The sequence below is a fragment of the Phyllostomus discolor genome, chromosome 12 (genome assembly GCF_004126475.2).
Source record: "Phyllostomus discolor isolate MPI-MPIP mPhyDis1 chromosome 12, mPhyDis1.pri.v3, whole genome shotgun sequence".
In the NCBI taxonomy this organism is placed as follows: domain Eukaryota; kingdom Metazoa; phylum Chordata; class Mammalia; order Chiroptera; family Phyllostomidae; genus Phyllostomus; species Phyllostomus discolor.
Window position 1 is genome coordinate 7,637,151 of NC_040914.2, and position 19,634 is coordinate 7,656,784.

Consider the following 19,634-nt stretch of genomic DNA (forward strand, 5'->3'; position numbering starts at 1 on the left):
CACCGCCAATCTGTGCCTTTTGTCCCACCCCCTGGCCGCCAAGTCCACCAATCCCTGCCTTTGCGAAGCGTGGCCGGGTATCCCGCAGGCCTAGCGGGTAGTGCCAGGGACGGGTGGAGGCGGAAGTGGCGGCCCGGGCCCCGGGAGTAGGAAGGAGCCGGGGCTGCAGCCGGAGTGGAGCGGCTGCTAACTGAGAAGCAGGCTTGGCTGCGGCGCCATATTGCGGCCCTAAGCGGCCGCGACCGAGTCATGGCCGAAACATATGGTGAGGGCGGTGGGCCGAAGCTGGGGTGCGGGGTCTGGTGTCTGGGCCCAGGAAGGATGCGGCCTGTGGAAATGGGGCGGGACTTTATGCTAGGGGGCGGGGTCTGGTATTATGGGGTAGGGCCTGGTGGATGCTGGGAGGGGCTTAGTGGGTCTGATGCTGAACTTAATCGATTTTGGCGGAGACTGAGGATCTGGTCGTGGGTTTAATAGTTTGGGGCGGGATTTGAAGGAGTCAGTCATGATGGACCAGGGTAGGCATTTAGTAAGAGGGTGGGCCTTAATATGTCGGGGCGGAGCCTGCGTGGATGGGGCGGAGCTGACTGAATGGCAGGACTGTAATTTTATGGGCTGAGGGACGCCTGAAGGGATGATCTGGGCTCTGGGAGTGCTATGGTTGAGAGGTCTGGAATAGGGTTGGGGATCAGTTGTCCTTGAATTAGAAGGTGGGACTAGTGGCAACAGCAAGGGGTGGGACTTAAGCTTGAGAATTGGAAAGGGGCCTTGGATAGAGGGAGGGGAAGGAGGGATTTAGAATTGGAAAATCACAATGGATGGATAGGAGGTGGGAGGACAGGGTGCGGTAGAAAGAGCACTAGTTTAGCCGTCAGAGGGAGCTACGTTCATTCAGAAAAGAGAGAAAAGCATAGGGAACAAATGCAAAGACCCTGAGGTGGGAACTAGCTTGTCATCTTCAGGGAATAGACTGAAAGCCAGAGGCTAGAGTGGAGTAAATAAGTTAGAGAGTGGTAGGAGGTGAAGCTGTGAGGGGCAAGGGCAAGATTGTAGTCCTTTAAAAAAATTATTGTTCAATTACAGTTGTCTGCATTTATCCTCCGTGTAGTCCTCAATAAAAGAGGCCTTAGCAATGTAATAGCTAAGATCTTGGACTCTAATCAGTTGGCCTGGGTTTGAATTCCAGCTCTGCCTAGCTGTGGGGCCTTGGGCAAGTCAGTTAACTTTTCTGGCCTCAGTTTCCTCATCTGGAAAATGAGGATAATAATCGGTGCATCTCCCTCATAGAGTTTTCCTGAGGATTAAGTGAGCTATTGATGTAGGTAAAGAACTTTAGAACTATGGCTGGTAAATTGTAAGCATTATATAAGAATTATCTGTTGCTGTTTGTTATGTACTGCTTTGTTTCTGACGGCGTCTGTTTCGCTCCCTGTAATTCTGATAGCCTCTTGGTTTCTGTATTTTCTCTTGTATCTTTCTCTTTGCCTGGGTTTTCCTGATTTTGGCTCCATTTGCTCAGACTTCCTCTTCAAATTCCTGGTGATTGGCAGTGCAGGAACTGGCAAATCATGTCTTCTTCATCAGTTCATTGAGAATAAATGTGAGTGTCTGGGAGTGATCCTGGGAGTACTGAACAGTGGGCATGGGCATGGTGTGGGCAAGTGGGCAGCGGTTGGGGTGGGCAGGGGCAGGGCTGGCTGCAGGTACAACTTCAGTGCTGGCTGTCTGGTCCTTGCCATGGTATATGCTCTATGTCAGATCCTCCTTAAGCCTCAGTCACCCCAGCAATGAGAATGGGGTTGTATATGGTGAGGAGGCCTTGGAGGACAGGGAATCCTCTGAGCCTCTGTACTGCCTCTTTTTGCCCTCCCACTCCCAGTCAAACAGGACTCCAACCACACGATCGGTGTGGAATTTGGATCTCGGGTAGTCAATGTGGGAGGGAAGACTGTGAAACTACAGATTTGGGACACGGCTGGCCAAGAGCGGTTTCGGTAAGTGGGTTGGGCTTTCAAGGAGAGAGAGGATTGGGGGAGGGAGGAAAGAGGAGAGAAAATGGGAGAGAGAGGTGTGCAGAGACACTTGGAGGCTGAACAGTGGGAGCAAGGAGACACAGAGAGCAGGCAAGGCAGAGGGAGAGAGGCAGAAACTGAGTAGCAGGCACTTATATCCAAAGAAAGAAGGAATCCTGGAGAGAGTATGACAGAGATAGAAAGAGGAAAAGAGACGGAGAAAGAAGCATAATGAAGAGTGAGAGAGCCAGAAAGAGACTAACAGGCCACAGAGAGTCTATGGTAGTTAGAGCCACATGGCTGGAGGGATGGAGGGAGACTTGTGCCCAGGGAGAGAGACCATGTATGAAAAGAAAGACACACTTGGGGTGGGCATGAGAATGTAGAGATGGAAAGAGAGTGACTAAGAGCATGGAACACATGAAAAAGAAGGAGAGACAAAGACTGAGAGAGAAGAAGATAAAGAAAAAGGAGACAAGGAAACAGAGGACAGAGACAGAGATGGAGAAGTGAACAGATGTAGCAGAGAGATGGAGAAATCTTTCTGTGTTGGTGGGCAGGGGAGAGAAAGGAGTAGGGCTCAGTGCACAGAATGTCTCAGGAAATGTCTGGGGAAAAGGTGATAGACACATAGAAACCCTGAGTCTGAGCAACAGATAGAGAAGAATAAGGGAATATAATCCATGAAGAAGAGCTGCTAAGTTAATAGTCATGTGTTAGTCCACTATGTGAGGTGCACAGAGGCCAAAGACAGGGAGAGGGCAAAGGAAGGACGGGTGTTTGACATGAACTGGGTTTGCAGTAACTGCTCATTAAATGCTTGTGGAATGATTGCATGAGTTCCAGAGGGACCCAGGATGGTGACACAGGGAGATACAAACAGTTGGCCACACTGGGAAAGGACCACACAGCAGGAGAGGGACAAGCAGATGTAGTTGCATAGCATCTGGCCAGGACTGGGCAAAGAGGAGATGACCAAAAATGTTGAATGAATGAATGAATGAATGGTTGGGAAACCAAGAGTGAACATGAGAGAGCCAGAGTCAGACAGAGAAATAGAGATTTAAAGACACATACACACCAGTAAAGAAGTACAGAAAGCAGGTACACAGAGAGAGTCAAAGATAGGGAGAGACTCAGAGGCAAACAGATGGAGAACTAGGTGAGATGGAGATTGAGGGAGACAGACTGCAAGGTAGAGAGGCACTGTAGTGAGATCAGACCATGCCAGGTTTGGAGGGATGGGCCAGCAGTGAAAGGGGGCCTTCGAACCACCAGTCTCTCTCCGCAGAGGGGGGCAGTCTTGGGACAGACCCCAGCCTCCAGGGTGACTGGGTCCTCCTGGCCCCACAGGTCAGTGACACGGAGTTACTACCGAGGGGCAGCTGGAGCCCTGCTGGTGTATGACATTACCAGGTGGGTGTATGAAAGGGGTGGGGTGGGGTGGGGTGGGGCCAGGGCAGCCCCACTCCTGTGCCCATTTCCCTCTTTTTCCCTTCTCCATAGCCGGGAGACTTACAACTCACTGGCTGCCTGGCTGACTGATGCCCGCACACTGGCCAGCCCCAACATTGTGGTCATCCTTTGTGGCAACAAGAAGGACCTGGACCCTGAGCGTGAGGTCACTTTCCTGGAGGCCTCCCGCTTTGCCCAGGAGAATGGTGAGAGCCATATGGTGGGCTTGCAGGGACAGAGGGCAATCCACTGGGTCCATGGACCTCCTGGCTCTCTATGGCTGTGCCCAGCAGGGGAATGTGGACATTTAGAGGTGTGCATTCAAATGTGCACCATGTGACTGCTCTGGTCCTCAGTTTCCCCATCTAGAAAGTGGGGCTCACAGTGTTTCTGTCTCTCATCCTGCATGATGGGTGAGGGACATGGTTCATGGAAAGCCTTCAGCACCATTTGGATGGAGCAGGTACTTGATAATGATGGCTGCTAAGAAGGTTTCAACCACTGTGGCGAGGTGCAAGGTATTGGTGTTAAGGTAGAGACTGCAAATTCTAATGGTCCTAAGGGACAGGCATGTTTGGTGAATAAGGGAGATAGGACGGGGTTGACCTCATGTTAGCAGGCTCTGGCATTAGGGGAGTGGACAAGACTCACACTCATGTTAAAAGGTATGCAAGTACAAACCCATTTGAAGACATTTTGTTGGCCAGATGTCTGCCTGTGTAGGCTCTGTCCACGTTCTTTGTTTGCAACCTCCAGGTTTAGAGGAGGTTTTACCCTCAGAAAGATGTAGGTTTTGATCCTGGCTTTTAACTTACTCTGAGGCCTTGTCACATGACTGATAGGTGGACTTTGGTGGACCTATGCCTTGCTAGTTGGTGCTGAGGGCACAGCGATGAAGATAGGCTTGGGCCCAGATCTCAGTCTAGTGGGGAATAGGTGGGCAGGCCCATTTCCAGACAGCGACAGCCCAGAGGGGTCAGGACACAGGCGGGGGGAGACACAGGGGCCCATGGGAGCCCTGAGGAGGCACCTGACCTATTCTGGGAGGTCAGGGAGGACTTTCTGGAGGAGAAGATGTATAAGCAGAACTATGAAGGAAGAGTTAGGTGGGGAGAAGGGCATTCATGGCAGAGGAATGGTGCCTACAAAGGCAGGGAATGAAGGCAAAAGTGGCACATTTGAGGAACAGAGTGAGAGGCAGCAGGTTATGGTTGGAGAGGAGAATGGAGACATTCTGAGGCCCTGACCTTCTGAGTATCTGCCCCCAGAGCTAATGTTCCTGGAAACTAGCGCTCTTACAGGGGAGAACGTGGAAGAGGCTTTCCTGAAGTGTGCCCGCACTATCCTGAACAAGATTGACTCAGGTGAGGCCTGACTGACCAGAGTGGGAATGGAAGGCAGGAGCTAGAGGTTTCTAAGAGGCCAGTCCTGACCTCTCCCCTCTCACCTAGGTGAGCTCGACCCTGAGAGGATGGGCTCAGGCATTCAGTACGGTGATGCTTCTCTTCGCCAGCTGCGGCAGCCTCGGAGTGCTCAGGCTGTGGCCCCTCAGCCCTGTGGCTGCTGAGACCTGTGGAGCCAGGTGGGATACTGGGGACTCAGGGACTGCAGGGGTGGTCTCCTGGCAAGGGGAAATGTGGAGCAGAGACAGAGACAGAAAAGGAAAGATGACAAGAGAAACAGGGAGAAAGAAAATTGCAAAAATACTTGAGTTAAAGCCACAGGGAAGTCCTTTCCATCCCGTAGCTAGCTCTCTGTCCTGGACCTCCCATTCATAATGTATCAAATATTTATTGAGCATCTACTGTGTGCCAGGCTCTGTTCAAGTCACTAGTAAAACAGACAAAAGTACCTGCCTTCATGGAGAAGACAGACAAATACATAAGTAAATTACATAGTTATTAGGGAGACAAAAGCTTTGGAGGGCAAGGAGGGGTGGGAGGTGGAGGAATGGAATTTTGAACAGGATGATGAGGCAAGGCCTCACTGATAAGGTGACATTTGAACAAAGACTCAAAAGAGGTAAGGGAGGGGGTCATATGAGGGCCTGGGGAAGAATGTTCTAGGCAGAACGAACAGCCAGTGCAAAGGCCCTGAGGCAGGGTCATGCCTCGAATGGGTGAGGAAGACCAAGGAGGCTAACGTGAGTGGAGTAGAGTGTGTGTGTCGAGGGGGTGGTACAGCAGGAGATGAGGTCAGGAGTGGAGGCAAGCTGATCAATTATGGCCTTTTGGACCACAGGGAAGACTCTGGCTTAAACACTGGGTGGGATGGGAGCCATAGGACCTGATTCGGTGTTCATAGGGTCCCTCTGACTGCATGTAGCGGGGTACTGTGGGGGTCAGGGGTGGTTGCTAGGAGACCAGAGAGGAGGCTACTGCAAAGTCAAAGTGAGAGACAATGGTGGACAGGACTATGGTGGGGGCAGAGGAAGTGTTGAGATGTTGGTAAGTTCTGTATCCTCCCTATTCTCTTTGGCCTGTCTTGTCCCTTCTTAGAAAGGCCTACTCGGCCTTTCTAAAGCACATCCCATCCTGTCCCTCCCCTACTTAAAACTGTTCATGGCTCCCAGGGTCCATGGGACACAGCTAAGGCTCCTCAGCCTGATATTTGACTCTGTAGGGCTGGCCTCTTCCTCCCTCACCTGCCTCAACTTGTATCTCTCCCCACCTCTCAGGCCACTGCAGCCACAGTGAAGCTCTTTATATTTCTCTGGGTCTTTGCTCATTCTGTTCCCTCTGCCAGGAACACCATTCCTTCCCTCTCTTTCCTGCTAACCTCCTCCCGTCTCTTCAGAGCCCTTTGTTTGTTTCAAACTTTTTGACAGGCTTGCAAGATCCTACAGGATTTGGTCCCTTCCTTACCTCTCTGGGGGTGTGAATATCTTCCCAGTTCTCCCCTCTGTGCTTCATGTCCACTTCCCTTCACAGCCACTGGCAGCTCCAGAGTGGCTGTGGGGAAAAGGGGTTATACTGGAATATGCTTTGAAGGCAGGGCCAACATGATTTCCTGATGAATGAACATGGAATTTGAGAGAGAGGAGTCCAGGGTGAGTTCTTTGGGCAGTGCTCTTTTTCACTTCCATGCTTTTCCATCTGCTGTGCTTCCACTGGGTGCACCTGGCCTCCTGCCTCCTTTCTTACACCAACTCCCACTCATCATCTGGCCTCTGCTAATATGACTCCTGCTGCAAGAACTTTTATCCCAAATGGGGTCACTCCCTCTTGCAAGACCCATCTCTTTGTGTTCTCACAATTTATTATTTGTACAGTGTGACAGATCACAGAGTCCAGAGTCAGACTGTCTGCATTTAAACTCCAACCCTGTCACTTGTAGCCAGGTGACTCTGGGCAAATCATTTAACCTTTCTGGGCCTTGGTTTCCTCAGTAACAGTACCTGCCTTCTGTGGCTGTTGAGAGAAGATAAATAGTTAATTCATGTAAAGTGCTTAGAACAGGGACTGACACTGGTAAAGACTCATAAACAAGGGCTGTTTATTATTTTTCTTCTTTTTATCTATTTAAAGACTCTGGCTGTGCAGAAATGGATGAGTGTATACTCTTCAACTCCAGGGCTTAGCACAGGGTCTGTTTTCAGGGTTTGCCCTCAGGGAATCAAATATAAGATGATGCTTTTTCAAACTTTGTTGACTGCCACCTGCAGGAGGAAATATGCATTAATCTCATAGTCACACACATATAAAACCGATACACATGTTTTCCTAGCACCAATATTCTTTTAAAAAATTGGGGGGATATTCACATAACATAAATATAGACATTTTAAAGTGTATCTAAAGTGTATCATTAAGTGGCATTTAGTATTTTCACAAGATTGTACAACCATCACCTCTGTATAGTTCCAGAACATTTCATTACCTCAAAAGGAAACCTCACACCTGTTAAACAGTTACTCCTATTTCCCCCAGCCTTTGGCACCTGCTCATCTGCTTTCTATTTCTGTGGACCAGTATTATTACATATGATGCACTCTGATATTTTCTTTGTATTCCATTTTATTCTTTTTCAATAAAACATTGGTCAAGGCCCATCAAACTGATTTCCTACCCCACTAGTTCAGTGATGCACATTGGAATCACCTGGAAAGCTTTAAAAGCTGCTGAAGCCTGGGCCTCACTCCAGAGATTCTGAAGTGATTTCAGGATTTCTGGAAGCTCCCAGGTAATGCTATCTGCAGCAAAACAAGAAACACTAACAATGTGTCTCCTGAGTTTGAAAAACCCTGGGATGAAACTTGGACCCAGTGTGATCCAGGACCGTAGAAGGACACAGAGATACAAATGTGGAGATATGATATTTAGACACAAGGAGACAGACTCAAAGAGACAGCTCTCTGAGGGAAACAATCAGGGAGAAACCCTCAAGAGAGAGTGCCACGAATTACATGCAGATAAGAAATAGAAAGATACACAGATAATGTAGAAACTCGGGGAAAAAGAAAGGTATGGAGAGACAGGTACAGATAGGAGGGCAGAAGGCTACCCAGAAATGAGACAGATACACAGGCTGGACAGAGCCAGATTATATCCAGTTCACCTTACACTTCTCTTTCAGCTCACCTGTTCTCCAGGACCAGCCCTGTCCTTCCAGCTGGGGTCCAGACCCAGGCCCTTGGAGGCTGAGCCCCTCACCTGCCCTGGCCCCACAGAAGCTGCCCGGACACCTCTCCTCCTTCCCTTGCCTGGTGGGGCCTGGCTGAGGGGCAAGACTGAGCCACAGGGGAAGGGGGAATCCGTACCTGCTGCTGCTTCCTCTGTCTTGGCTACCCCCTGTCCTCCCTGAACTCCTAACCATTCTCAAAGAGTTCCCAAAGCCTGAGACCAAGGCCATTTGGCCCCAGCTCCCCTGGCCCTGCCATTGTGAGTACAAGTTATTTATTACCTGGAGGCCTGTCCCCCCCACCCCACCCCCATAAAGCATTGTTTATACCTGTGTCTTGGCCTCCATCATGTTGGGGTGGCCAGGAGGGAGGGGAGGCAGAAGAGGTTCCTGATAGAAGAATATCAAGGGTCCTGATGTTCTGAGCCATGTTTCTGGGTAGGACATGGTGTGGAGGTACACGCTGACTCTGTGACTCAGGTGCCTGTTGTAGAGGGAGTCTGTCTCTGTGTACACATTTTGTGACCATGTGCGCTGCAGGCCTGCATGTGTATCATGGATGTCCCTGTGTTTGTGCCATGATTAATGGTATCTGTAGGCATGTGTGTTGTTTGTGTGTATAACACTGTTGTTTGTGATGACTGTGTTTTCAGTGATTGTATTCATGAGGCTGGTGTTGCTTGGGACACCAAACAACATGAATTAAGAATTCAGGCCTGTGCGTAATACTTATGCAGGTCTAATGCCTGAACAGCCCAGGCAGTGTCTGACTTGTGTGTGTGAGTGTGCATGTATGCACCTGAGGTCTCGGTGTTTTGATGTAAATTTGGCTCCTTTGATACACCTGTGGGTGACCATGAACCCTTTCTGTGTGTGTCCCTCAGCACTGTGTGGGCCTTTGTGCAACCTGGACTCTCGTGCATACTAGAGTCTGGCATGTTATCTTTGTGTGGGTGAACCGCACACACCAAATGCTCGGCTGAGGACATGTGAAGTCCCCTCCGGACACTCCCAACTGCTCTGTCATCCCCAAATCAGCTTTAACCCACACCCAAGAGGCCTGAATCTCTGCTCAGCCTAGGTTGAGGTGGAGGAGGCGGGGCATTTAAATGACCTCATCAGCACAGTCCTTCCACTTCTAGTAGCCAAAAATGTGCTTAGAAGACACGAGGTTATCCTGCAAATATCTTCTGTGCAATAGCTTTCCTAGGTTGCTTTATTTTGACTCCCACAATTGTCTCAAGGGGCAGGGACAGAGTGGCTTATGATATATCTGTACATCCCTTTCAATGCACTCTCCCTCCTCTCAATGATGCTTCTCACGTTTTCCCTCCATTATATAAATGCCTTGTGTAAATTATCATTGATGTGTTAATTTACATACATTTCCCAACTACCTGTGCTGACATTTCTCAATATCTCATTCCTATTTTTGATCTGCGAGAAGGTGGAGCTTTCCATGTAAATTACACCAATAAATGCAGGCCACACCCCAACCCGGCTACTCATCCCACAGCGTTCTCACTGTGAGGGGATGGGCTTGTCCATGTAAATAGCCTTATTTGCATACCCCTCCCATGTCGTCTGCATAACGTTCGCACAGCTCCCTTTCCCTGATTCAGTCGTTTCTTTACTGTGTTCCCTCGCGAGGAAAAAGGGCAGAGCGTAGAATGCAAATGAGCCTTGTGTCTGCAGTCCCACCCCCCCCTTTTTCAATTGGGACTGTTCTGAATGTCCTCGCCCCGCCCCGCTAGCGCCTGCGCACTGTGTCCTCCGCTCGGGCGCGGTCACGTACCCACCAGGAGAGGCGGGGGCGGAGCACCACGGATGGTGGGGGCGGGGTATGGCGCGCTGTGCGGCGCTGGGCGGCTGGCACAAACGGCGGCGCCGGGGTCGGAGGAAAAAGCTCGGTGAGGAGAGCTCAGGAAGGGAAGGGAGCAGGATTGAGAAGGTGTTCGAGTCAGGATGCCGGCGAGTTCCGGCCAGGGTGTGGGGGCGCTGGGCTGGCAGTTGTAGAGCTTGGCGACCCTGGGGAGGGGGGAATGGGGGTGGGGCGTGGGGGAGGGATCGCGCGAGGGCACTTCGAGTGTCGGCTTTAGCGAAGGTTGAGATGGCAGCGGGGAGCGCAGGCCTGGCGGAGGGGGAGGGGAGGGACAGGGGTCTTAGCGGCCCCTAAGTCCTGCCTCCATTGCCCGCTGCGTCCTGACGGGGCCTTAGTGCCCGTGCGAAGGGAGTTGGGAGGGGGGTGCTTTTTTCCCTAGTCCTTTCCCCGACTGCGTGAACCCATCTCCGCCTTTTCTGTCTCTGTGCACCCTCCTCCCGCGACTCCCTTCCGTCCGTCTGTCTGTCTCAGGACCTTCCTTCCGTCTGGGTGTGTGTCAGCCCCCAACAGGCTTCCTCTCGTTGGGGTAGAGTCGACCTCGCCACCCCAGGACCGTCTCAGGCCCTCCCTCCCAGCTTTTCTCCGATTTGTTTTTCTGTCTCTGTTCCCACCCCACCTCTACAACCCCTCCTGTTCTCTTTGTCTCTGAACTCCCCAGTTTCCTCTGTGCGCCCCCACCTCCTCTCCTGCTGCTCTGGAACCCCCAGGAAAATCACCCCTATTCACCTCTGCTCCCCACTCCTTCACCGTTTCTTTTTTACTTCAGGCCCCTCCCTCTTTTCTGTTTGTCTCAGTCTGAGGATGATCTCTTCTCCAGCCCCCGCGGAGACGTAGTGCTCTGTCTTGGGTCACCTCAGCCTTACTCCTCCATCTGTTCCTCTCACTGACTCTTGTCTGTCAGTGATTTCCCCCAGAATTCCCAGGGTCTTCTCTCCCCAAGTTGGCTCAGGTTTTAGTGTCTCAGAAGGCAAGTTTGTCTGCTTTTCTACTGCCCCTCCACTCCTCACCCTTCCCACCAGCCAGCCTGCCTCTAGCTCCTTGCACATCCCCTTTTTTTTCTCTCTTCCTCCAGGCATCCTGACAGGTCCTTTCCCAAGCCCCTAGGGACAGCAGAGGACTTGGGGACCAGCGAGCACCCCCAGGGCACAAGAAGAGCCTCTGCCACCTGCCCTGCCTCACCCTGCCCCACACCCGGCCCGGCCGTCCTGGCCCCCGGCTGCATCAAGTGGAGGAGGAGGAGGCAGTGCAGGAGGGTGGCACCATGGGCCTGGGCCGTGCCCTCCATGCTCGGGGGATGAAGACGCTGCTGCCATGGACAGCCCGTGCCAGCCACAGACCCTGAGTCAGGCTCTCCCTCAGTTGCCGAATTCTGTGTCAGAGCCCTTGGAGCTTGGCCGGTCCAGGATGGGGGTGGAGAGGTACCTGCCATGTCCCCTGCTACCCTCCTACCACCGTCCAGGAGCACCTGCTGAGGCCTCGGCAGGGAGTGGGATCCCCAGAGCCACAGCCACTTCCACCACAACCAGCCCCCTGCCAGAAGGCTTCGGTGGGCAGGATGGTGGCGAGCTGCGGCCACTGCAGAGCGAGGGTGCTGCGGCACTGGTCACCAAGGGGTGCCAGCGACTGGCAGCTCAGGGCGCTCGGCCTGAGGCCCCCAAGAGGAAATGGGCAGAGGATGGTGGGGATGCGCCTGCACCCAGCAAGCGTCCCTGGGCCAGGCAGGAGAACCAGGAAGCAGAGGAAGAGGGGGAGGGTGGCATAGGCTGCAGCAGTGGCCGTGGTGAGGCCAGTGTTGGCCTGAGGGAGGAGGAGCTGCCTGCTGCACCTGAGCGCCTGGCCCTGGACTATATTGTGCCCTGCATGCGGTACTATGGCATCTGTGTCAAGGACAACTTTCTGGGGGCGGCACTGGGCAGCCGTGTGTTGGCTGAGGTAGAGGCCCTGAAGCGGGGCGGGCGCCTGCGTGATGGGCAGCTAGTGAGCCAGCGGGCTATCCCGCCACGCAGCATCCGTGGGGACCAGATTGCCTGGGTGGAAGGCCATGAGCCAGGCTGCCGAAGCATCGGGGCCCTCATGGCCCATGTGGACACTGTGATCCGGCACTGCGCTGGGCGGCTGGGCGGCTACGTCATCAACGGGCGCACCAAGGTAAGGCTGCCCAGCACGCCTTTGTTGGATGCCTTTTGGTCTTAGCACCAGTGGGTTTGGAGATGCTTCTGGGGTCACAGAAGGATTTAGGCAGCTCTGGTGGAGGGAATGATGGAATTCGCTTTGGGCTCTCACTCCCTGTGGAGACTCTAGGGCTCTGTGTGTTTTCTTTCTGTGGGCCATAGCTTGTGCACCTATATACCAGGGGTTTGGCCTGTAGCCACAGTGCTCCTTGATCTCCAAGGATCCTTTTGAAGAACCCGAGGAGAGGTGCTGATGTTCATAGCCCCATATCTGTGCATGGGCCATGTTGGGGTTCACAGCCTCCTGATGTCTGTTTATGGGCCCCAGACCAAGAAGGGTCTATGCAGATAGGCACATGTTTCTGCCTCTGTGTGTCTGTGTGCACCTGTCTGTCCATGCTTTCATCCGTCCCTGTTGCCCCATCCTTTCATCCGTTCCTATTTGCTGGCCTGTCTGTCTAGTTTGTCCTGTCCCCTGTCTGTTTCTGGTCTGTCTGTTGTCTCCTAGGCAGGAGGGGGAGGGTGGCAGTAGTGGGGCCAGTGCCAGGCTGAGGGAGGAGGTGCTGCCTGCGGCTCCTGGTGCTGGTCTGCATTGTGCTCTGTGTGCCGTACTATGGCATCTGCGTCAAGGGCAGCTTCCTGGGGGTGGCACTGGGTGGCTGTCTGCTGACTGGGGTGGAGGTCATGTCCCCATCTTTCGAATTCCTCCCCATCCTAGTCTCTGTTCTCCATCCTTCCTGTCTGACTATGGTCTGTTCCTTGAACCCCTTTGTGTCTCATCATGGTCCCTTTTTCTTTCAAGTAGTAGTTACTAATCTTTTTTAAGGCCCTGGGCTTTTCTGAAAGTCTACCATTTTATATTATTTTCTTAAGAAAAATACTGATTTGATTAGAGTTTATGGCAGTTTGTCAAGAGTTTCCTGGGCCTCTAGCTGCTCTGCTTGTTTAAGAACCTGGTCCAGGAGCTCCACATAGGACAATGGTCCATAGGGCCTTTCCAGCCTGCTGACACAATAATGCTCTTCACTGAGGGGTGTGAGGGCCCCGGCCTGGAGTCCAAGGCTTGGTGTCATTTGGGAAAAGCTCTGTAGTGAGCGCCCGCTGCACACCACCACTGATGCGGGGCTGATGGCACTGGCTGTGTTCTGCCCTTCAGGCATGAGGTTGTGCTCCTGATATCCCCTCCCTGCTTTCTCAGATCGCATCTCGGGTTCTGCCTCTGTGCAGCATCCCTTGCAGGCTGGAGCTGGCTTGTGGACCACGGCTCCCCTGGGGCCAGGACCAGTGTCCTCCCCACCCCAGCTGGAACTTGTCCTACTTCCCTCTCCCTCCTGTTACTTGATAGCTGGAGAGCCAGAGGGGGCCCATCCCTGGGCTGGCCTGCAAGGGCAGGAGAGATTAGTGGGAGTTTCCCTGGTCACAGGGTGCTCAGCAGCTTCACCCCAGGATCTCCTATCCTTACAGGAGGTAGACCACAAAGGCTGAATGGCCTAGGGCAGGACACTTCTCTGAGCCTTTGCTCATCCACAGGGTAGGAAAACCAGGTTAAGTCCCCAGCTAATCTGTAGCATTTTAGAGGGAAGAGGAGGGTTGAAGAGCAGATCTTGTCCTCCTTGGTGCCTTGGATGTGGTTGGGGATAGGGCCCTGGCTAGGATTTGAGGGGGGGGACTTTTTTAGCCCTTGGTGACCTCTGTTGCCCTGGGAGGTAAGCCAGGCTGGACTGAGAAGGGAGGAGAGGAGCCACCCAATCACTGGAGTTCTCGGACCTTCCCCTGCCCCAATGAAACAGCAACTCCAGGCTTCTCTGCCTTCAAAGGGCTGCATCTAGGCTCCCTCCCCAGGCTCTGCAGCAAGATAGTGTGGGGTGCTGGGGTGGGTGGCCATAGTGTTGTTGAGTACATTGATCACCTGTATGACTAGGGCCAGCAACAGCCTGCTCTGTCTCGGTGGTTCTGAGTAGAGCTCTTCCTCTTCCCTGGTCCCTTTGCTCAGTTGGCCTATAGGTGGGAGAGGGTTGACCTTCATGCATTAGGGACCTCTGAGAGGGCCTGGCAGGCTTGGTTTGCCCCTTTAAGAGTAGCCTGGGGATGGGGCCTGCTGTCATTGGCTCAGTCTCCAGCTTCAGGTGTGTGTGTGTGTGTGTGTGTGTGTGTGTGTGTGTGGCTTTGGGCACACTGTCACCAATAGCCTTTAACTCTTCAGTTTGCTGGCTCTGGTCCCAGCTGTCCCTTCCCTGAGGTGAAGGGTGAGGAACAAGTTTCCATGTTTCCATGTCACTTTGCTTGTTGTGCCTTTCCCTTGTGGCGGAGGAAGTAGATGCTTCTCTGGGGCCAGAGTACGCTTCCACCCTCCACTACCTATGGTATGTGTATGTGGGGGCAGGGTGTGGCCTTAAAGGGGCTGCTTCTGTGCCCAGCCTTTGTGTACAAGTCCTATTCCATACCAGTATCCAGAGGGTACCCCTGCTGCACGGTGCCCAGGGCAGAATGCGATGGAGGCCCAAAGGCCCAGAGGCCCAGAGGAGTGCTTTCAGTCAGCAGCTACCTCCTGGGCGACAGGGAGACAGGCCTGCCCTTGGGGCTTCCATGGGGCTGCTTGTGGGGCCATTACTAGGTAAACAAGCACTTGTGTTGATTTCACACTGAGGGGTGGAGTGGAAAAGCAGCCCAGGTACCTTCAGCTAGAGTACTCAAGGTGCCCCTTGACCTGAGATGGGAATAACAAAGGACGGGGGAAGAATGTTCCAGTCCTGTGCAAAGGCCTTGGGAATGAGCTTGGTCTGGTCAGAGAACAGTCATGAGGCCCCAAAGGCTGGAGCAGAGTGACGGGGCTAGAGATGAAGTTGGTAACTTTGGAGGCTGTGGTCAGGACTTTGTATTTTGTATGTTTCTGGGATGCATTGGGTGCTGGAAGGGATCTGAATAATGAAGAGGTGAAGAAAAGGCCTCCGACTGCTGTGTTGGGGATGGGTTGTTGGGAAATGGTCCCAGCGTTAGGCCCTCTCGCCACCCTCCTCATGCCGAACCAGCAAAGTCTCTGCTCTCACTCTAACTGGGAGGCCTTGCCCATCCCTAATCAGTGACTCACTGATTCCAGGCCACTTGGGCCACAGTGTGTTCTTTCTTCCTGGTGAGGCGCTTGCTCAGAGTGCTGACCCATGTGCAGGGTATGAACAGTGCAAAGAAGGGGCTCCTTCCGAGCCTGGTGGTGTGGGGGCTGCTCACAACCTGTGCCCTGGTGCCGCCGGGGAGAGGAGTGCTCTCCACTCCCTGGCAGCCTCACCCTGGGGCAGCTCTCCTGGCCTCTGTCCTAGGGCAGGTGCTGTGGTGGATCAGGTGCGCACGTTTAGGGCAGAGTGGTTTACATCCGTGCTAGGGTGAGCCCCGGGAATGATGCGTTGGGATTGAGTCCACCAGGCCTGCCTTGGGGTGCTTAGCAAGCTATTTGGGCATGAGACACTGATCTTTTTGATCAGTAATGTTTATCTCACGGTTATCTTGCCGGACTGTGCCCCACAGATATAGATGAGTGTTAGTGGGGAGCAGTGGCCTGGCCTCCATCTGGTTTCGGGTGTCAAGACAGATGGTCTCCAGCTGGATAGTAGTTTAAGGGCCTTCATGTCAGTGTTTCCTTATTTGTCTCATCCAGTGGCTTTGGGCAGAGGGTAGGACTGGAACTCTTTATTTCAGCCTGTGATTTGGGTTTCTATCATGTGGCAGGCACCATGCTGGGTGCCTTCCCATTTATATCTCGTTTAGTTCCCACAACAACCTGCGAAGTAGCTGTCAGCTCCATGTCATGGGTGAGGAACCTGAGTCAGGAAGTTAAGTCATTTTCCTACAGTGTTGATTTCACACTGAGGGGTGGAGTGGAAAAGCAGCCCAGGTACCTTCAGCTAGAGTACTCAAGGTGCCCCTTGACCTGAGATGGGAATAACAAAGGACGGGGGAAGAATGTTCCAGTCCTTTGCAAAGCCTTGGGAATGAGCTTGGTCTGGTCAGAGAACAGTCATGAGGCCTGTTAGTGGGGAGCAGTGGCCTGGCCTCCATCTGGTTTCGGGTGTCAAGACAGATGGTCTCCAGCTGGATAGTAGTTTGAGGGCCTTCATGCCCTCATGAAGGCCCTCAAACGAGCCCTCACACGAGCTGTAATGTAATGCTCGTGTGGCTACTCTGAAATGAATCTGGGTGTTAGGTCTGTAGGGACACCTGGGCCCTTTTCCTCACACCACATCCACCTTTTTGTCAGGTTCTTGATAAGAAGACAGGTCCTGAGTGGCTAGGCCCAGGTGTTGGTATGGGTGGGGCTGGCCAGGGCAGTGGCAGCCATCAGGGAGAGGAGGCGAGAACCTTGTGGCTAGACCTGTGCACAAAGAAGCCAAGACCTTGAATGAGTCCTATTAGATCTGTGTTGTCAGGAGCAACACATCCAAAGTTAGGCTCTCAGAGGGGTTAACACCACTGCTGTAAACAGAGCAGGTATTATTGGCCCCATTTTATAGACTAGATAGTTGAGGACTCTTCAGGTGATAGGGACTGTTGAGGGCTACCCAGCAGGCTATCCTTGGAGTTGAGATTAGATCTCAGATTCTAGTTACACTGTAGGTTTTGGAACTTGTTCAGATGTTCTCTTTGTAGAGACCCTTTGTAGTCAGGGGCAGCAGTTCTCAACATTGCTGTGCATTAGAATTACCTTGTAAACCTTTAAAAATTGGAGGCTCCTGGAATTCCTGGCCATTGTAGCTCAGTTGTGCATCTTCCTGTAAACTGAAAGGTCGAGGGTTCAGTTCCTGGTCAGGGCACTTGACTAGGTTGTGGATTTGGTCCCTGGTAGGGGTACATACAAGAGGCAACTGTTCTTTCCCTCTCTCTGAAATCAGTAAGCATGTCCTTGGGTGAAGATTAAAAATATAAATAAATTCCAGACTCCAGCCCTGGCTGGTGGCTTAGTTGGTTGGAGCATCATCCTGTACAGCAAAAGGTTTGATCTCCAGTCAGGGCACATATCTATGTAGATGCTTTGATCCTCAGTCTGGCCACATACAGGAGGCAACCACCTGATGTTTCTCTTTCACATTGATGTTTCTTTCTCCCTTCCTCTCTCTCTAACATCAATAAACACATCCACGGGTGATTTAAAAAAAATCCAGGTTCCATCTTAGACCAAGTACACTAGAACCTCTAAGGTGAGCCTGGGTGTCAGCATACCGGGTGGTTCCACTCTGCAGCCAAGGGCAAGAACCCCTGATGTAGGACTGTGAGGCCACACCACTGCACACCAGACAGCCTTTACACTGGCTTTATTCTGCTGAAATGTCTGAGGTGGGGTCGGTTATCTTTAAAAAATGAAACACGCAGTTCCTCCTTGGGCCCCTTCCCTGAGGGCCAGCATCTGGGGGATGGGGTGAGGGAGGGGCTGTTAAGCCCCTGGAGCTGAGATTTCCAGTGGGTAGAGGCTTGGCTAAAAAAGGTGAACGTTTGGGAGCTCGAGCCTTTGGAGCCTAGGACACCTGAGGAGTCAGAGATGAGGGGCAGGGAGGATAGGAAAGAGGAGGTAATGGCTGCTTCCCCAAATGTCTCTGCCTAGCTCCAATAAACCACTTCCATCTGTCTCTGCCAGGCCATGGTGGCGTGTTACCCAGGCAACGGGCTGGGGTACGTGAGGCACGTTGACAATCCCCACGGTGATGGGCGCTGCATCACGTGTATCTATTACCTGAATCAGAACTGGGACATCAAGGTAGGGTGTGGGGTTGAGGGTGGAGGTGGGGTGTTGTGCATCCACTTCGTTTTCCACTTCCAGCTCAGCTTCTGGCCTTCTCTGGTTCTTCTCAGCCCACAGTCGGGTGAGGCAGTCTGTCCCCTGGCTCTTCCCTGGGAATGGCACTGTCTGCCCATCCCCTGGCCTGATGAACCCTCCCCTCCATTTCCTGTCTTCTTTAGTAGCTTCCTGCCCATCTCCATGGGGATACAGACTCTGGGCTGTCATTTATTTTTAAGAGGCTGAGTGGTGGGAGAGTGATCTGTGTTGTTGCTATGCCTTTGGTGGGCTCCTGGAGGGCAGGCAGTGCCAGCCTCCTGCCTCATCCTCTGGTCTGCCCTCAGGTGCATGGTGGCCTGCTGCAGATCTTCCCTGAGGGCCGGCCTGTGGTAGCCAACATCGAGCCACTCTTTGACCGGCTGCTCATTTTCTGGTCTGACCGGCGGAACCCCCATGAAGTGAAACCAGCCTATGCTACCAGGTATGACCCATACTTCTAGGATATGCCCAGGTGCTCCCCCTGAATGACTATGACGTGATCAGTACTGAGGGGGGTCTAGGTGGGAACAGAATCAGGCTTGGAGGGTGGACTCTAATGTTACTGTGGGTATGGTGGCTGGAACTGGAGAAAAGTGGTTTCTCACTGCCCTCTGGCACTGCTCTGGTTCCTAGGTACGCCATCACCGTCTGGTATTTTGATGCCAAGGAGCGAGCAGCAGCCAAAGACAAGTATCAGCTAGGTACCTGCTTCCCAGACAGTGTCCCCTCCCTCAAGTCCTTCCTATTCCATGACCTCACCAGGCCTTGAGTCGCCTCGTCCACCTTGTCAGTCTTTTACTAAATTCTGCCCCCTTTTTTCTCACCTCTGACCACCTTCCCCAGACAGCCACTCTCCCAGTACCCCAGCTTTTCTGTGGCCTCTTTGTCCCTTCCTGGATGGCTCACTGTCTCCTGTCCCTCTCCCCCCGACCAGCATCAGGACAGAAAGGTGTCCAAGTACCTGTATCTCAGCCAGCTACGCCCACCTAGTGGCCATCGCAGAGCTGCATGGACAGAAAGCTTGCCCTGACTTCGGGAGAGCCCTGGGCCGGTGCTGCCCAGCCAGCAGCCCACCAGTCTCAGTGTCTGCTCCTTCCCTGCCACCGCTGCTGCTTCCGACTTTGCCTCTGTCCTGCCTGGTGTGGAGGGTTTCCTCAGTTGCTGAGGACCGAGGAGGAGGAGGAGGAGGAGAGACCTGTGCTGCCCTGTTATGAGGGCTGGGGCTGTGACTTGGGGGTTACCATTACTGGAGCTGGGGGTCTGTGTCCTGCCTTGTCTGGCCATGCTCCTCTCAGGTGTGGAGAGCTGGAAGGGGGCATTGCCACCTCCCACTAGCATGCAGGATTTGGGGTTGAGGTGAGTCATGGCCTCTTGCTGGCAAAGGTTTGTGGGGGTTAGTATCCCCAAGCCCCCCACTCCTCCAGCCTGGAATGTGAAGTGACTCCCAACCCCTTTGGCCATGGCATCCTTATGACTAGGCTGCCGCTGCTTGGGCAGGATAATAGGTGCTGGGAGGAGCATGGGTGTGAAAGTCCTGTCAGCCAAGAAATAAATAAGTTTACCTCAGAGGTGCACGCATCTGATTCTCCTTCCCCCTCTATTTGGCAAGGAGATTCCTCCATCTACAGTTTAGGGTCTTTATTAAACAAAGTATGGAGGGCTGAGATCGGTGGGCAGAGGGTGGCTGAGCCTAA

At 52.9% G+C, this 19,634-nt stretch overlaps 2 protein-coding genes across 4 annotated transcripts; both read left to right on the forward strand.

Moving 5' to 3' along the window:
• The first annotated feature begins 77 nt into the window (after nt 1–77).
• On the forward strand, nt 78–8,422 carry RAB4B (RAB4B, member RAS oncogene family). Of its 2 annotated transcripts, none has more exons than XM_028529751.2 (8): nt 78–265; nt 1,520–1,600; nt 1,880–1,994; nt 3,366–3,428; nt 3,519–3,673; nt 4,736–4,831; nt 4,919–5,049; nt 8,043–8,422. In XM_028529751.2, exons 1-7 carry the CDS (start codon nt 250–252, stop codon nt 5,032–5,034), a joined length of 642 nt encoding a protein of 213 aa, XP_028385552.1. In that variant the 5' UTR covers nt 78–249; the 3' UTR covers nt 5,035–5,049; nt 8,043–8,422. The 2 variants fall into 2 exon arrangements, with proteins under 2 accessions (XP_028385552.1, XP_028385553.1); XM_028529752.2 differs by lacking the exon at nt 78–265 and adding an exon at nt 432–518.
• Nucleotides 8,423–9,748: 1,326 nt separating this feature from the next.
• Nucleotides 9,749–19,514, forward strand: EGLN2 (egl-9 family hypoxia inducible factor 2). 2 transcript variants are annotated; one of them, XM_028529418.2, is made up of 6 exons: nt 9,756–9,997; nt 11,042–12,117; nt 17,761–17,880; nt 18,246–18,382; nt 18,574–18,641; nt 18,875–19,514. In XM_028529418.2, exons 2-6 carry the CDS (start codon nt 11,281–11,283, stop codon nt 18,928–18,930), a joined length of 1,218 nt encoding a protein of 405 aa, XP_028385219.1. In that variant the 5' UTR covers nt 9,756–9,997; nt 11,042–11,280; the 3' UTR covers nt 18,931–19,514. The 2 variants fall into 2 exon arrangements, with proteins under 2 accessions (XP_035867840.1, XP_028385219.1); XM_036011947.1 differs by lacking the exon at nt 17,761–17,880 and having other exon boundaries at nt 9,749–9,997.
• Nucleotides 19,515–19,634: the final 120 nt, after the last annotated feature.

Bases quoted from the DNA above. Each gene is read 5' to 3' on its own strand.
- RAB4B (XM_028529751.2), top strand. The intron at 1,995-3,365 runs GTAAGTGGGTTG...CTGGCCCCACAG, and splicing joins GCTGGCCAAGAGCGGTTTCG to GTCAGTGACACGGAGTTACT. The intron at 4,832-4,918 runs GTGAGGCCTGAC...CCTCTCACCTAG, and splicing joins CCTGAACAAGATTGACTCAG to GTGAGCTCGACCCTGAGAGG.
- EGLN2 (XM_028529418.2), top strand. From the start codon at position 11,281: ATGGACAGCCCGTGCCAGCCACAGACCCTGAGTCAGGCTCTCCCTCAG. The intron at 17,881-18,245 runs GTAGGGTGTGGG...GTCTGCCCTCAG, and splicing joins ATCAGAACTGGGACATCAAG to GTGCATGGTGGCCTGCTGCA. The intron at 18,383-18,573 runs GTATGACCCATA...TCTGGTTCCTAG, and splicing joins AAACCAGCCTATGCTACCAG to GTACGCCATCACCGTCTGGT.